This window comes from Tamandua tetradactyla, chromosome 7 (genome assembly GCF_023851605.1).
Source record: "Tamandua tetradactyla isolate mTamTet1 chromosome 7, mTamTet1.pri, whole genome shotgun sequence".
NCBI lineage: Eukaryota > Metazoa > Chordata > Mammalia > Pilosa > Myrmecophagidae > Tamandua > Tamandua tetradactyla.
In genome coordinates this window covers 113,081,059-113,099,007 of record NC_135333.1, presented here as the reverse complement: position 1 = coordinate 113,099,007, position 17,949 = coordinate 113,081,059, and the positions used below count along the sequence as shown (strand labels likewise).

Sequence of the window (17,949 nt, the reverse complement as noted above, 5' to 3'; positions counted from 1 at the left end):
TAAGAAAGCAAAATTTATGTTTGCATTTTAATTGGAAAAATAAATAGTTCAAATGTATTAACCAAAGAAGTCTTAGCACCTGAAAGGCCAGTGTCTAAAGGACTTCACAGATCTGCTTACTGCTATAAACAGTATTTTCTGAAAAAGTTACATCAATTGGCCAAACATCTAAATAGACAAAACCTAAACCCTGCTGTGCTCATTTGAATCTGTTACGTACCCCAGAAATTAAAAGATTTTTAAAATTCAATCTTACGGGGACAGATCTATTGTTGGGTGGGACCTTTTGATTAAGTTGTTTCCACAGAGATGTGACTCCACCCATTCAAGGTGGGTCTTAATCTGCTTGCTGGAGTCTTTTAAGAGAGCGGAAAGAGTTTTAGAGAAGCTAAGAAAGAATCTACCCTGGGAAGAAGCAAGAAGGACTCACAAGAGCTGAAAGAGCCATTCTGAAACCAGGAACTGGAAGAAAAGAACGAGTAGACATTGCCATGTCCCTTCCCATGTGACATAGGAACCCTGAATGCCAGTTGCCTTTCCTCTAAGAAGGTATCTTCTTCTTGATACCTTAAGTTGGACACTTTCATGGCCTTAGAACTGTAAATTTGTAACCTAATAAATCCCCTTTGTAAAAGCCAATCCATTTCTGGTATATTGCATTAGGCAGCTTTAGCAAACCAAGACACCCATCATCTGTCACTTCTTTTGATTTCTGCTAATATCATGGATGCAAGGGTATGGGAGAGAAGGGAACTATACCTAAAAATATATTTTTTAAAACTACAATGAGTGAAACATTTTCCAAAAAAACAGCCCAATATCCCATGTGCCCTTATTCATTAGCCCAAGAAAATCAAGTCTCACTTCTTCCCTCACAGCATAAGACTACACAAAAAATTTAGATGTTAAAAAAGAAGAGGGAATGGAGAAATCAATGACAATTTATGAAAACTGTTTATCTCCAGAAGCTGATATTTTAAAAAGTCCTTAGAAATCCTTTTCAGTTTCTAGAGGAGGAAATTTCAGCCCAGACTGGTAATGGTACTTGCTAAAAGTCATGAACTAGTTTTAAGATATTTTTTCTTCATTTGCTACTTTCTTTTTCCACATACGACTCTTTTTCCACATATGATATGAGGTAGCTTGAAGAAAAAACATGATACAAAAAAAATATATAAATAATAAACATGGTGAATTATGGTAGAGTCAAGATTCCTTACTTCTAGTCTACTGTTCTTTATATCATATTATGCTTTGTTCCTCAAATCTTTAAATTTTCCAGTGGCAGATACAGGCTACTGGTTCTACTTTTTTCTATTATGTAGCTGTCTGAGCTACAACAGAAGTACAAGGGTGAAAAACCATTTTATGTCAAGAATGTCTTAACTGCTTTTGCCATCAAGATCTAAAAATGCCTCTGCAACTATAAAGCCAAGAGATCTATTAATCTAGTCTTCTTACCCATCATTAAGCCACAGTAACTGAAAATTTGTATAAAATTAAAAGAATGAAAAGCAATTTAGTTAAGGGCATTTATATTTGTAACTACATAATTAATTAAGTCATTACTTTCCTAGCCCCAATCTGGAAAATCATATAAATCTAGTTCTTTAAATGATATCTGTCCTTTTAGAGGATCCCTTAAAATGATTTCTGATATCAGTCCTTAGTATTTAAAGGCTAATTACTTGGCTGGTAGATTATCCACTGGCTTTGCTTCTCCACTTGTTGCCTTAATATTAAAACGTAACCATAAGAAAGAAACCCAAGGCTCTAGCTAACTATGTGTTAAGGAGGTTTGAAAACCTTGGCCAAATGAAAATTGGTATTTCCTTCACTCATGCTCCCCATTTGCAGGAATAACAGAATCGATCCTAATCCAAGAATCGGTGCTGGCTCAATCCAAACAACTGTGCAACAAGGTCAAAGTCTATCCTCACTGGCCCTGTTTGGCTTACTCTATTTTTTCCTATCCCCCAACAGTCATGTTCTAATGTCAAAAACAATCCATTGTCTCTACTATAATAGCTACAGGCTCTATTGATGTTCTAACAGTAACATCATCTTTATATTCAAAGATAGAATTTTGAATGTTTGTGACAGAGGTTCTATGTGGCTGAACCATTCTTTACCATGTCATATTTCTCAGACTTAAATTCATTTATGTTTTCTTTTTGTGATCTGGCCTGGAACCAAAAAAGAGAAGTCTTATTAACAGGTTTGAGAAGTACCAAGAACTACAAATGACCCTCAGCAACAATTAAATTGCAAAATAATCTCCATAAACTAGAACTGAAATAAAAGATTAACTACCTATCCAAAGTCTGGCAAAAAAGATACAGTACTTCCCCATCTCCCCTAAGCCTTTGAGGAAAGGGGTGTCTGGAGCTGTTCCTCCTCCTCCAACTCACTTTCTGCGTCAAATAATATGGGTCAAAGTCCTCCAGGGGAACCGCAACCAGGCCTTGAGGGATGTCCCCATAGATGAAAGGCAAACTCTTCCCTGCTTCCAAGTCACTGTTTGGCTTGGGTTTGCTGTCCTCATCGTCTTCCCGATGACTGCCATCAGCCTTTGGGGGTTTCTTAAGCTTGCTCTCGGCAATGCGCCTCTCAATATTTGCCAGGGACTCAGGAGTGAAAGGCTTGAAACTATCAGGGCCTGGTGGTGCAAGCAGCCGTGCTGCCATCTTCTCATCCTGCAGCAGCTTCGTTAGTTATGCTGCGTCCAGGACAGGTCAGCTCTGGAAGAAACAGTAACACATTTTACACCATTAATAAATCACTACTTTAAAAAGAGGCCACGCTAAACCATGTTACTTTCAACCTTTATTAACAAGTTTCACAACACAGTGAGTCTAGTTTCTGCCATGACAAGGTTAATTTTCCCTTGTGGAAATCTGCAACACAAATATACTAGAGGATGCTCACAACCACTCCTCAAGAGAACGATCAATGACCAAGATTAAGACACAGGCTAGCATTTACTGTTTACTTGGATGCAATTCACTGCTAGGAACCACATACACCAACAAAGATATATGAAATACCCTCAAAGAACTTCTATACTAAACCGATAAGGCATACTTATAAGTATCCAGGGATATATGTCAGCTTTTGAGTCTTTATATGCTCATATTATCTTTCTTTCCTGGAACTTCACTCCCCAAAGAAACTTTCTTCCTTCCAAGGGTGATACCAGGGTATACTGTTTCTCTTCTCAAATTTCAGTTTCTGAAAACAAGATAAATCCTTCAAAGCTTTGTCAAATACACTCCAAATATCTTTCCCCTTTTTACTTTGTTTTGATCAATTTTACCGAAATCCAAACCGTCAATTTTGTTCGTGCTTTACTGTTCTGTTTAAGAAATATTTGCCTATCCCAAGGCCATAAAATATTCTCCTATGTTTTCATCTAGAATCTTTATTATCTTCTAAACCTATATTTAGATTTGCAAACCATTTAGAACTGATTTTTGTATATGGTGTGAGGTAAAGATTAAGGCTCATTGTTTTTCTACATGACTAATTGACTCAGCATCACTTCTTAAAAAATCTGGGAGAGAGTGAGAAGCTTCAAGTCTCCATCCCCCACAGAAGCTTTGAACAACCAGCTAGAACTGGCAGAAACATCTTTCTCAAAGCTCCTGAAAACAGTAAAATGTTTGCAGTAACAAGTCATGCACTGAATCAAGAAAAGGCAACTTGTAAATGGTAGGATCTTGTGATATCCTGGCCAGCCCCTCCCTCACCTTCCAGTAGCTCAGCACTGAGTGAGCCTGTGCTCCCAGTGCCAGGTATTGGTTCCAGAGGGAGTAGAGTAACCCTGTGGACATACTAGAGATATGCATGTCTGGCTTGAACTTTCTACTGGAGAACTTTCTGTATGTAGACTGCAGCTCACAGAGTTCTCCTGTGGGAGAGTAGTCAAGTCATACTGCCTGGGGCAAATCACTGATAGCTGTAGGACACACTGTGCAGTGGCAAAACTGTGAGGAAAATGTTTTCTAGAGAAGTGGGGTTATTCATAAATGGGTAAACACAGGAATTCCTAGGGCCACCCATGCATGCCCAAGACAAGACCTGTACAGACAAAGGATCAGGTAAGCCTCTGTACTTTGGCCTCAAGCTCTTCTCTAAACTCATTGAATGGATATGCTCTGAAGAAGAGCACAATTCAATTTGCAAAGACTGAGAAAGGCATTTTCCTTTTTTTCCTTCTTTTTTTGGTTAGCTCCTAGCATTCAAGGAAAACCCTGTCATAACACTAGCTGGATACAAGACGAAGAAGCAAACCCCTCAGAGTCTAATTTCCAACAATAACATACTAAAATATCAAACTGTCCAGGTATCAACAAAGACTATAAAACATACAAAGAAACAGGAAGTGATCGTCCAGGAAAAGGCGAAAATTAAAGCATTAGAAACCATCAAAGAACACCAGACCTGAGACACACGAGACAAAGACTTAAAAATGGTTCTAACAAAATGTTAGAGAAAATGCAGAGAAAGAGATGCACCTATTTACTATGGACAGGGAAGTGAAAGGTGCAGCCCTTTGGAGGGCAGTGTGGTGGTTCCTCAGGAGGCCAGGGGTGGGTTGTCATATGATCCTGAAACCCTGTTGCTCAGTATATACCTGGAGGAACTTAGTGTGGAGAACACAAATGGAAATTTGCACACTGGTGTTTATGGTGGCAGTGTTCACGATCCACAATAGATGGAGGTGACCTAAGGGTACAAACACCTGAGGAATGGAAGGGGGGACTATGGTGTGTACATAAATAGATTACTGAGCAGCCACAAAAAGGAATGAAGTTGTGAGGCATACAATCAGGTGTATGAACCTTAAGGACTGTGTGTTGAATGAAATGTTAGGAACAAAAATACAAATATTATCATGCCTCACTCGTTTGGACTAACTATAATATAAAAACTAGTGAATTTAAGCCAAGAACATGGTTATGAGATTGGGGCCTTTTGTAAAGGGCCCTAGATTGTAAGATCTTACAGCAGTCATATATATTTAGGAGTTGTAACTGTTATTTCTAAATTCTGAAATACTGAGCTGTTTGCTTATAACCTGGTCATTCCCAGAAACCTTGGGTATTTATGTGACATCTGAGACTCAGAGTTAGACCTCTAAAGCTATGAAAGTCAGCAGTAACCCATACAGGAACTGTTTAAAAAGTTGAAGAAGTGATCAGACTTAGAGTACAGATTTGAATGAAGCTGATCTGGATAGGACTAAGGTAAATCACAATACAGGGTAAAGGATGATATGGCGCATATTTTAAAACTTCAATTCTATGTGAGACCAAAGGGAGAGATGTCTATTTGGTGCAAAATTTAAATTTGAGGTAGTGCATTTCCTAATTTAATTTCTATGGCCAATTTAGCTGAACACCATAAATACATGGAATTTCGAATAGGCATGAGATTTTGTTGATTTGTTCAGGTTAGAGTGATGCCTCGATATATCCCAGAGTAATTTGGACATTGAATAAAAAAGTACTTGCAAAGTACCCTTGGGGGACTGGGGAGAAAAGAAGAAATACTCAATTTCTCCATTTGGAGAATTTCTGATATTCTCACAAGCACTGGGAGCAACCAAATCAATAGGCTGAGCCCTGGATTTTGGGGTTTGCCCCTGTGAAACTTATTTCTACAAGGGACAGGATAAGCCTACTTAAAATTGGGCCTAAGAGTCACCTCCAGAGAACCTCTTTTGTTTCTCAGATATGGCCTCTTTCTCTAAGCCAATTCAGCAGGTGAACTCACGGCCCTCCCCTACCATGTGGGACCTGACTCTCAGGGGTGTAAATCTCCTACATAACACGGGACAGAACTCCTGGGATGAGCTGGGACCTGGCATCAAAGGACTGAGAAAGCCTTCTTGACCAAAAGGGGAAAGAAAGAAATGAGATAAAATAAAGTTTCGATGGCTGAGAGATTTCAAATAGATCGAGAGATTATCCTGGAGTTTATTTTTATGCTTTATATAGATAACCCTTTTAAGTTTATGGTGTATTAGAGTGGCTGGAGGGAAGTACCTGAAACTGTTGAGCTGTATTCCAGTAGTTGATTCTTGAAAATGACTGAATAAAGATATAACTTTTACAGTGTGACTGTGTGATTGTGAAAACCTTGAGTCTGATGCTCCTTTTATTCAGGGTATGGTCAGATGAGTAAAAAATGTGGATAAAAAATGAATAATAGGAGGGAAAAAGGGTAAAATAAACTGGGGTAGATGGAACTATTAGTGATCAATGAGAGGGAGGGGTAAGGGGTATAGTATGTATTAATTCTTTCTTTTTATTTCTTTTTCTGGAGTGATGCAAATGTTCTAAAAAATGATCATGGTGATAAATACACAACTATGTGATGGCACTGATTGTACGCCATGTATGCAATGTATGTGTGTGAAGATTTGTCAATAAAAATATTTTTTACAAATGGTTCTAAATACGTTCAAAGAGCTAAAGGAAAACATGGGCAAAGAATTAAAGGAAATCAGGAAAACAATAGATGAATACAAAGAAAATATCAATAGAAAAATGGAAATTATGAAAAGGAATGAAACAGAGCTGAAGACCACAGTAATAGAAATTTATAATTCCCCAGAGGGATTCAACAGTAGACTGGAGCTGGCAGAAGAAAGAATTGGTGAACTTGAAGATAAGGCAATTGAAATCATTTGGCCTGAGGATCAGAAAAAGAACGAAGTGAACAGAACTTGAGAAATCCATGGAACACTATCAAGTGCACACTTTTTGTGGTAGTCCTAGGAGAAGAAAGAGAGAAAGGGGCAGAAAGAATAGTCAAAGAAATAATGATTGAGAACTTCCCAAATTTAATAAAAGCCATGAGTGTTTTGTACACACCCAAAACACTCAACAGTCTCCAAACAGCATAAACACAAATAAACACACACCACATCATGTTATAATCAAATTGTTGAAAGGTAAAACAATGAGACAAATCTGAAAGCTACAAGAGAGAAGCCATGTATCCTATGTAAGGAAGCATCAATAAGATTAAGTACCAATTTCTCATTGGAAAGCACAGAGGCAAGAAGAAGGTGGTAAAACATATTTAAGGTGCTAAGTGCAAAAAAAAAATTGTCAACCAAAAATTCTATATCTGGCAAAACTATCTTTCAAAAATGAAGGAGGAATGAAGATATTCCCAGACAAACAAAAGCCACTAGACTGGTCCTACAAGAAACGCCAAAAGGAGTTCTGCAGTTTGAAAGGACAGGACACTACACAATATACCGAAGCCACATGAAATAAGATCTCTGGTAAAGAAAAACATGTGGGTAAATATAAATACCATTATTAGTGTATTTTTGGTTTGTATCTCCACTCTACTTCCTAGAGGACCTAAAAAGCAAATGCATAAAAATAAGGGTAAATTAATGGTTTTGGACTCATAATGCATAATAAGTAATTTGTCACAAGAACTACATAGAGGTGACAGAACATAGTAGTATAGGAACATAATTTATGTATGCTATAGAAGTTAAGTTGGTATCAAAGCAAACATGATTTTTAAAGATTTAGGATGCTAAACTTAAGCCCATGGTAACTACAAATAAAACATCATAAAATATGCAAGCACAAAGACAGAAAATGTAGAATACAGATTTCCGGGTGTAGGAGGCAGCAGGAATGGGGAATTGAGCATAATTGGTTAAGTTTTCTGTTTGGGGAAATGGGAAACTTGTAGTAATGGAAGGTGGTGAGGGTACCACAACATCGTCAGCCTGATTAATCCCACTGAATGGCATGCTTGGGAGTGGCTGAAATTTGAAAGCTATGTTGTATGTATGTCCCCACAACTATGAAAAAAAAGAGCAACTAAGGAGACAATGACAATTAAATATAATACATGATACTGGACAGGATCTAGTAAGGGAAGAGACAAGGCTTAAAAGGGCATTACTGGGACATACTTCAAAATTTTAAATATAGACTATAAGGTTTATATCAATACTACATTTCTTGAACTTGGTAATTATACTTAAGGTGATTATATAAGCAAATTCCCTTGTTCTTAGGAAATGTACATGGCAGTGTTCAAGGAGCATAGTGTAAAATCAGGGATATTTATATAAACTGTACATTTTATTTAGGGCTTGCTAGGCTTCTAATCCCATATTTTGGGAGACTAATGACTAAACTGTAAAGCTCCCACAAAGAGATGGATAATGAGATTTTTGCAAATGACACCAGAAATGCTAATCTGCTTGGGCTCTAACTTGATTTGTCCTATCCTTGTCCTATATCATGACCCTTACTAGACTTGCCGTCTCTCTTCGTCCCCACCAACCCAGGGTTCTACTTTCCTCCCCATTTTTAAAATGCATTCAGACAGACAAACTATAAAACCCACACACTTTTGTAAGGCAGTTGAGAAATTTAAGTATTGACTAAACAGCTGAAATTAAAGAATTATCAATTTTTAGATGTGTTACTGATATTATGGTTATCTCTTTTTTTTAAAAAAAGAGACATTATATTTTAGAAATATAAATTTGAAATATTTTGGATAAAATGATTATGTTGGGATTTTGCTTCAAAATAATACAATTGGGGGAAGGAGGGAGAAGTCGGGGGAGATTGGTCACGCACTGACAATATTGATGCCGAGTGTTGAAGACATGGAGGTTCACTATACTATTCTATTTTTAAATATGGTTGTTTTCCATAATAATTTTTTTATGCCTTCTAGAAGTCTCAATGGAAAAAAAAGCCTTTATAATTAATCTCAATAAATTTTTCACTCCCCTATTTGGAAGTATCAACCCATGTTGCAATATAAAGGCCCTACAGTCACTATTGTGTGTGGGGACAGGGGGTTGTGATGTTTCTAATTTGATCCTTGAAAGCAGGGGGCTTTCCATCCTACCTCTTAGCTCCTCCTCTCCTATTCCAAAACCTCATGCTCTAGTAATACTAGCCAATTGTCATTCTCTCAACATGTTCTGCATGCTTGTGCATTTTTCTTTAACTTTTGTAGTAATCTCAATATAGATACCCTTTTCTCTTTACACCTACTCCTTCCTTAGCTATTCTCACTCTCCCTTCCCCCAAATTAACTCCCTTTCCTTCAAATTCAGCCTAATGGTCAACTTGTTAGTGAAGCTATGTTGGCTCCCACTGGAGAAATAACTGCTTCTTCTCTCTACTCCCATATCATATTAGGCATACTTCTACCATAGTTCTTGCAGAACACAGTAATTTCATTGTTTATTCATCTGTCTCTTTTGCTAGACTTAAAGTATCTTCTGGGGAGGAACCATCATTTACTTATCTCAGTATTTCTTCAACTTTCATCAAAGAACCAATCACACAGTAAGCTTTCAAATATGTGTTCAATTTAATTAACCTTCAAATGCCAGATACAAGGTGGTTCCTTACTTTGACCATAATTTGTTGAGAAAAGCTGATGTTAACATTCATTCAAAAAGATTTACTGAGGCACTTCCGGGTCAAGATGGTGGCTTAACAACGTGCGCGTTTTAGTTCGTCCTCCAGAACAACTGCTAAATAACCAGAAACAATACAGAACAGCTCCTGGGGCCATGTCAGTGACCAGACACACAGCGTACCCCAGTCTGGACCAGCTGGACTGGCTGTGAGCATCCCCCCAAAACCGTGAGTTCCCAAAGCTGCGGCGGCCAGCGCCCCTCCCCCACAGGCCGCTTCCCAGAGGGGAAAGGAAAGGACTTTACCAGCAGCAGTGACTGGGCACAATCAAACGCCAATTGTGGAACTAATTAACAAATTCTGACTACTAAAAATAGGCCCCCAGCTTAGGTGAACCCAATCAAAGCAGAGGTTGCTCATTTTTGCCCCGGCACCAAGGGGGCAGGACTGACAGAAAAAGGGGGGGAAAAAAGAAGGAAACAGGTTTTTGTGGCTGTGTATCTACAAAGGCTTGACTGCCTCTGGATACAGCGGCAGGACTTTTCAGGCTGCAACTGCCCCAGGCATAGGCAGAAGTGAGCTCTTTTGGGGGCTTATCTGGAGCCTGTGCCTTCCCCAGGGGAGGGGTGAAGGCCCACCCAGGTGGAATCCCTCCATCAAGGAATTCAGACACCAGGGCTTGGTAATTTGAAGCCATTAAAACCAGCCTACAACCTCTCCTCTGTCTCCAACAAACCCCCAGCCAAAGTTAAAGGTACCGCATCATCTTATGCTGGTGGGACCTGCAGTCAGACAAGCGCCACATACTGGGCAGGATAAGAAAAACAGAGTCCAGAGACTTCACAGGAAAGTCTTTCAACCTGCTGGGTCTCACCCTCAGGGAAAATTGACGCAGGTGACTCTTTCCTCCTGATGGGAGGCCAGTTTGGTCTGGGAAAATCTGGGTGGGGTCTATAATATCTAAGCAGACCCTCCTAAGTGTGTGTGGGGGAAAGGTACCACACAAGCAGGGCAAGAAACAAGAAAACAAGAACTGAAAAATTCTCCTCTGTTAAACAAAACCTAAGCTAAAGGTTCAGATAAAGCTGAACAGAATGTCAAAGAACAGATAGACAACAAATTCATCCAGCAAGAAAACCCTAGATAAAAGAAGTGAAAGCAATCTCCAGAATAAACTAATTAGGGTAATTAAATGCCTAGACGCCAGCAAAAAATAACAAATCACACTAAGGAAATTGAAGATATGGCCCAGTCAAAGGAACAAACCAACAATTCAAATGACATACAGGAGCTGAAACAACTAATTCAGAATATACGAACAAACATGGAAAACCTCATCAAAAACCAAATCAATGAATTGAGGGAGGATATAAAAAAGGCAAGGAAGGAACAAAAAGAAGATACTGAAAGTCTGAAAAAACAAATCACAGAACTTATGGGAATGAAAGACACAGTAGGAGATGAAAAAAACAATGGAAACCTACAATGGTAGATTTCGAGAGGCAGAACATAGGATTAATGAACCGGAGGACAGAACATCTGAAATCCAACAAGAAACAGAAACTATAGGAAAAAAAAAAGGAAAAATATGAGCAGGGACTCAGGGAATTGAAAGACAATATGAAGCGCATGAATACATGTGTTGTGGGTGTCCCAGAAGGAGAAGAGAAGGGAAAAGGAGGAGAAAAACTAATGGAGGAAATTATCACTGAAAATTTCCCAACTCTTATGAAAGACTTAAAATTACAGATCCAAGAAGTGCAGCATATCCCAAAGAGAACAGATCCAAATAGACATACTCCAAGACATTTAATAATCAGAATGTCCAAGGTCAAAGAGAAAGAGAGGATCTTGAAAGCAGCAAGAGAAAAGCAATCCATCACATACAAGGGAAGCCCAATAAGACTATGCGCAGATCTCTCAGCAGAAACCATGGAGGCAAGAAGACAGTGGGATAATATATTTAAATTATTAAAAGAGAAAAACTGCCAACCAAGAATTCTATATCCAGCAAAATTGTCCTTCAAAAATGAGGGAGAAGTGAAAACATTTTCAGACAAAAAATCACTGAGAGAATTTGTGACCAAGAGACCAGCTCTGCAAGAAATACTAAAGGGAACACTAGAGACAGATACAAAGACAGAAGAGAGAGGTGTGGAGAAGAGTGTAGAAAGGAAGACTATGAATAAAGGTAAAAGGAAGGAAAATTAGATATGACATATAAAATCCAGAAGGCAAAATAGTAGAAGAAAGTACTACCCGTACAGTAATAACACTGAATGTTAATGGATTAAACTCTCCAATCAAAACACATAGTCTGGCAGAATGGTTTAAAAAACAGGACCCATGTATATGCTGTCTCTACTCAAAGGTCACGAGGCCAAGGACACAAATGGACATTTACATGTTTATAGCAGCATTATTAACAATTACCAAGTGATGGAAACAGCCAAAATGTCCATCAACAGACAGTTGACTAAACAAACTGTGACATTTACATAAGATGGAATATTATGCAGCTGTAAGACAGAATAAAGTTATGAAGTATGTAACAACATGAATGGACCTTAAGGACATTATGCTGAGTGAGATTAGTCAGAAACAAAAGGACAAATACTATATGGTCTCACTGACATGAACTGACGTTAGTGAATAAACTTAGAATATTTCCTTGGTAACAGAGACCATCAGGAGATAGAAATAGGGTGAGATATTGGGTGACTGGAGCTGAAGGGATACAGATTGTGCAACAGGACTGAATATAAAATCTCAGATATGGACAGCACAATACTACCTAACAGTAATGTAATTATGTTAAAACACTGAATGAACCTGCATGTGAGAATGATAGAGGGATGAGGACTGGGGACATAAATGAAATCAGAAAGAAAGATAGATGGTAAAGATCGAGATGGTATAATCTAGGAATGCCTACAGTATATAATAATAGTGAAATGTACAATGTACAAATTTAAGAAATGTTTTTGCCTGAGGAAGAACAAAGCAATGTCATTATTGCAGGGTGTTGAAAATAGATGATAATTAATACTTTAAAATGTCACCTTATGTGTGAGACTAAAGCAAAAAATGTTTGTTACAAAATTTATATTTTGACTAGAGCATTTCCTAATATAACTCATGTAGATAGTTTGAGTGAATGTCCTAAGTACTTGGAATCTCAGGTAGAATATGAGATTTTGTTGGTTTGTCCAGAGTGATGCCCCGATGAATCCCAGAGTGATTTGATCAGTGACTGGAAAAGTATTTGCAAGCCCCCTTCGGGGAATGGTGAGAGTGGGGAGAAATTCAGCTTACCCAGGTTGAATTCTTGATATTCTCACAAGCAGTGTGGACAACCAAAGCTATAGGCTGAGCCCCCAGACTTGGGGCTTGTTCACATGAAACTTAACCCTACAAAGGATAGGTCAAGTCTACTTAAAATTTAGGCCTAAGAGTCACCCCCAAGAGAGCCTCTCTTGTTGCTCAGATGTGGCCTCTCTCTCCAGCCAACACAATGAGCAGTCTCACCACCCTTCCCCTCTCTGCGTGGGACATGACTCCCAGGGGTGTGGACCTTCCTGGCAACGTGGGACAGAGATCCTGGAATGAGCTGAGACTCACCATCAAGGGACTGAGAAAAAACCCTAGAATGAGCTGAGAATTAACATCAAGGGATTGAGAGAACCTTCTTGACCAAAGGGGGAAGAGTGAAATGAGACTAAGTGTCAATGGCTGAGAGATTCCAAACAGAGTTGAGAGGTTATCCTGGAGGTTATTCTTACACATTAAGTAGATATCACCTTGTTATTCAAGATGTAATGGAGAGGCTGGAGGGAACTGCCTGAAAATGTAGAGCTGTGTTCCAGTAGCCATGTTTCTTGATGATGATTGAACAATGATACAGTTTTCACAATGAGACTGCGAATGTGAAAACCTTGTGTCTGACGCTCCTTTTAGCTACTATATCAGCAAAAGAGTAGAACATATGGAATAAAAATAAATAATAGGGGGAACAAATGTTAAAATAAATTTAGTTTGAAATGCTACTGGTAAATGAAAGCAAGGGGTAAGGGGTATGGTATGTATAATCTTTTTTTTCTCTGTTATCATTTTATTTCTTTTTCTGTTGTCTTTTTATTTCTTTTTCTAAACTGATGCAAATGTTCTAAGAAATGATGAATATGCAACTATGTGATGATATTAAGAATTACCGATTGTATATGTAGAATGGAATGATCTCTTAATGTTTTGTTTGTTAATTTTAATTAATAAAAAAAGTTAAAAAAAAAGATTTACTATACCTCCTACTGCATGCTAGAAATTGTATTCCAGGGATACAATGGTGATGGATATAGCTCATGTCTTTGGAGATCTTGCAGTCTTACTTGTTGTAGACAAGTAAACAGGCAGAATGATAAATCTTCCAATGAAGTAAAATAGGCTTTTACAGAAACACACAGGCAGTCACCTAACCTAGTTTGGACAGATCAAGAAAGGCTTTTTCCTGGAGAAAGTGACATCTGAATGAAAAGTAACAGCTATTCAAAATGTTGGTGAGGGTAAGGGGTAGCAGAAAAATGGGTAGAACTTTGCAGGAAGAGGAAATAGCATATACAAGTAACTATAGAAAAGAGAGATCAAGCCACTTGGCCATGAAACAGTTCGGTTTAAGCGGACTTCAGGTAAATAAGTGGCCCATCAGGAAAGCAAACCTCTGTTATCATGGGAGGGAGTTTAGAGTTTATCCTGAATGCAAGAAGGTTTTCAAATAGGGAATGACTTGGTCAAAGTTACATTTTTCAAAGATTATTCCACCACAGGGTTCAGAAAGGGTCAGGATAGAGATTGGGAGCAGAAGCGGGGTTAGGGGTGGGGGTAGTAAGATCAGAGTGAAGAAGACCAGATAGAAGGCTGTTGGGCTAATTAGGTCAAGAGATGATGATGATCTGAACCAGGCAGCATCAGCAGCAGAGATGGGGTACTGAACAGCATTGTTGACTATCTGAAGAGGGAAGTAAGAGAGAAGGAAAATCAAGGAGGATGCCCAGATTTTTGTCATGGGCAAAAAGATGAAAGGTAGCAACATTTATTGAGAGAGGGAATAGCTCAACTCTGGGATTACAATAATGACTTCAGTTTTACATACATTAAGTCTGAAATGCTTTGGTACATTCAAAGGGAGACATCTGCTAGGTGATGGGATTATGTGGTTCTGAATCTCTGGGGAAAGATTTAATAACAAGTACCAAAAGAAGAGAAGAAGCCTGGTATAGAACTTTAGCTAGATTCTGAGGGTTTGCATTTTGATATATAGCTTGTTTTGAATTAGGCAGGGGAGCAGCTCTGCACTGGGAGGAAGGTGGGTGGCTCTTATCATAGGAGAAGAGAGAAATGCAGCCAGATGGATAGAGTTTACACTGTCCCCATTCCCTGGGCCCCTCCTTCCTCCACTGACAACTAGATGCTAGCTGCTGCCAATTTTCTACTGTCATTTACAGATTTCATTTTGGAAAATCATATAACAGTTCTGGAAATTGAAATAAAACAATTTTGTCAAACTTTAATTTAAATCATTTTAAATATGAAAAGTTGAAGCCATAAGCCTCTCTTAATAACATCAAAATCTGGCTCTCCCTCCCACCAGTGTGGCTCAGTCTCACGCTGGTGAATGTCATCATTCACGCTAACTGACAGCTGCCCTGCACATTCTTCCATCTTACTGGTTTTCCACCTCGCTAGGCCACTTCTGCAGTTTGCTCTTGCTAAACCCTGCACCTACCAAATTTTCCCAAACCTGAGCTGTCTCTGAGTCTCAATAACTGGTTCCTTTTCAGTTCTTCTGAGATAATAACTCTTAACTGACTTACATATACATCCTTCTGCAGAAAGTCTTTGAAGGGTCTGTTTATAGGATACTTTCAAAGAGGCCTAAATGTATACAATTGTAAGACTAACCTCAACCATGATAAATAAGGAACTTGATCAGCAGGTACCTGCGAAGCACTTATACACTGACTACTTGAAGATTCTGATGTAAAAATGCTAAGAAAAATTATTAACCTATTTAAATGAAATAAAACCCAATGATTTTAATAATTTTAATTGGACCTCAAAGTTTCTCTGAACACATAGTATCAGCCCAAAATGACAACAGGCTTCCACCTTGCCTATATTTCCATACAACCACCAACGCACTCTTTTACCTGATTCTCAATATATGGTCCAATCAAGATGTCATCGGATTTCTATTTCCCCAATCCTACAAGTCAAATTTGTCTTATATTTTACCACTCACCCCAATCACCAATTTTCTTTTCTTCAAAGATACACTTTTCCATGCTTCAAAATTCTTCAACAAGGCACTGAGCCCTTTACCTTTATATGCTAAACATTAAGCCCTTTGTAGACTCTAGTTGTTGCCCCCACATCTAGTTTTATTCTCTTCACTTGCCTCTTTGATTCAAGTTACAACACAAGTTGTTTTTCTTGACCATTGCTTTAAAATAAAAAAGAGCTTTTTTTTCACAAACAATGGTTCTTTATTTCCATCTGTCTCAATTTCCAGATGCATATTAGATTTCACCCTCAATTTCCTATGAAGCCCTTCCACAATACTGAGACTCTGTTCTCCCCCTTTCTCCCCACCCCCACTAGGCAATGGTCTAAAGAGAGAACAGATGTCTAAATTTTCACTAGACTGTTTCCATGTTTTCAGGGGAAATCAAATTATGGCACATTGACATGTTTAACATCTAGAAAAGAAATGTCAATGAATAGATGCCATACTCCTAGGAGGACCAAAACCTTCCTAAGAAGCTATGATTTATCTCAAGTATTTAAAGACAGGTGCTTTTTTTCCCCATCTTTTCCTTTTTTTTTTTTTTGAAATTGAAAAATTCCTGACATTAAAGAACTAAACTGAATTTATTAATATTCCACTCTTACATTTTCACAACAAATGGAAAAAAAAATCATGAGCCAAAACAAAACAAAAAAACACAGGCAAAAGCTTATAAAACTAAATATGGATCTTAGCATTAACAACTGAACAGAGAAAGGAATTAAAACGCTTTAATTAAAAAATCACGAGTGGATGATAAAGTGTGTAGAAACTGAAAATTTACAAACTATTTAAAACCTGGAATCGCTTGACTGTTCAGAAACTACACAGATGGATCATGGGTGGTGGTGAACAGCAGAAAGGGATTATGGATGAATCTGCATTGTTCTAGCGGCTCTCCATGCCACCCATCTGCCTATCAGTAGATCCTTCTACTGGGTTTGCAATCTCACTGATTTTGACCCCTTGATGCCTGATTAGGCAGCCAATCAAATAATTTGGAATGGTGAGTTCATGAGAAGTAGTCTGAGCACATGCATCCAAACTTGCCCAATAGCTTTTCACCTCTGGATAGGTGGATTCAATGCCACTGAATGTGGTGTTGCCGTGGGAAAGACAGGCTTTTAGGTTCTACTCCAGAGCCTGGGAAATTCCCATGTTATATTTTCTTCCATAAGCATTTATTGAGCATGGCGGGAACAGGAAAAATCTTCCACATGAAAGAATGTCATTGGGGGCAGGAGGGAAAGCACCTATATATAATGAAAAATTATAAAATTCATAACTATAATTGAGACAAAAGAAACTGACATGTCTAGTATTTCATGTTGCTCTTTTACCTCTCAAGTGGATTAAGTTAATCAGCTTAAGTGCTTTCAGTGTATGTATGACTTAGGTTAAACACTCACTGCTTCAGACCAAAAACCGGATATTTTTGGCTTTGCCTCAACTATATGAAGATTATGATTCCTACTTAAATGACAAAGAAAGTTCAGTACTTAATACAGTGTCTAACATGTAGAAAACAGACAGTAAACATTAAGTCTTAATAACACTTGTATCATCAGTTTAATTTTTTCCATTCCACTCAATATTTACCTAAACAAATGAAACTCTAAAAATAATTCTTCAAATAATTGTATATATCCTGCTGAACAAAGACAACAATGTTGTGGAAATAAAATGTTGGCAGGCAGTGACACGAAATACTATGGGCATATTGTTTTTCAGCCTTTTGGCTAAGGTCAGGTGTAAATACTACTAGCAAACCTTGTTTTATTGCACTTCTCAGATACTGTGTTCTTTACATATCAAAAGTGTGGACAACCCTTCTTTGAACATATCTATTGGCATCTTTTTTCCAACAACATGCACTCACTTGCTGTCTCTGTAACATTTTGGTAATTCTTGCACTAGTTCAAATTTTTTCATTATTATTATATCTGTTACGGTGATATGTGATCGGTGATTCTTTGATGTTACTATTGTAATTGTTTTGGGGTGTCCACAAACCACACTCATATAAGGCGGAAAACTTAAATCGACAAATGTGTGTATTCTAATTGCTTCATCCACCAGCCATTTCCAATTCCTCTCCTCAGGCCAACCTATTCTCTGAGTCACAGCAATTTTGAAATTAGGTCAATTAATAGCTCTACAATGACCTTTAAGTGTTCA

At 38.1% G+C, this 17,949-nt stretch overlaps 1 protein-coding gene across 6 annotated transcripts in view; it reads right to left on the bottom strand.

Moving 5' to 3' along the window:
* Positions 1 to 17,949, bottom strand: part of SCN8A (sodium voltage-gated channel alpha subunit 8) — a 187,130-nt gene that overhangs the window by 125,626 nt on the left and 43,555 nt on the right. For all 6 annotated transcript variants that reach the window (XR_013155653.1, XM_077110725.1, XM_077110724.1 and 3 more), the window contains exon 2: positions 2,412 to 2,741. Coding sequence is in view for 5 of the 6 variants with exons in the window: in XM_077110725.1 (XP_076966840.1) it covers positions 2,412 to 2,687 (276 nt within the window). In the remaining variant the exon portion in view is untranslated. The remainder of the gene's footprint in view (positions 1 to 2,411; positions 2,742 to 17,949) is intronic.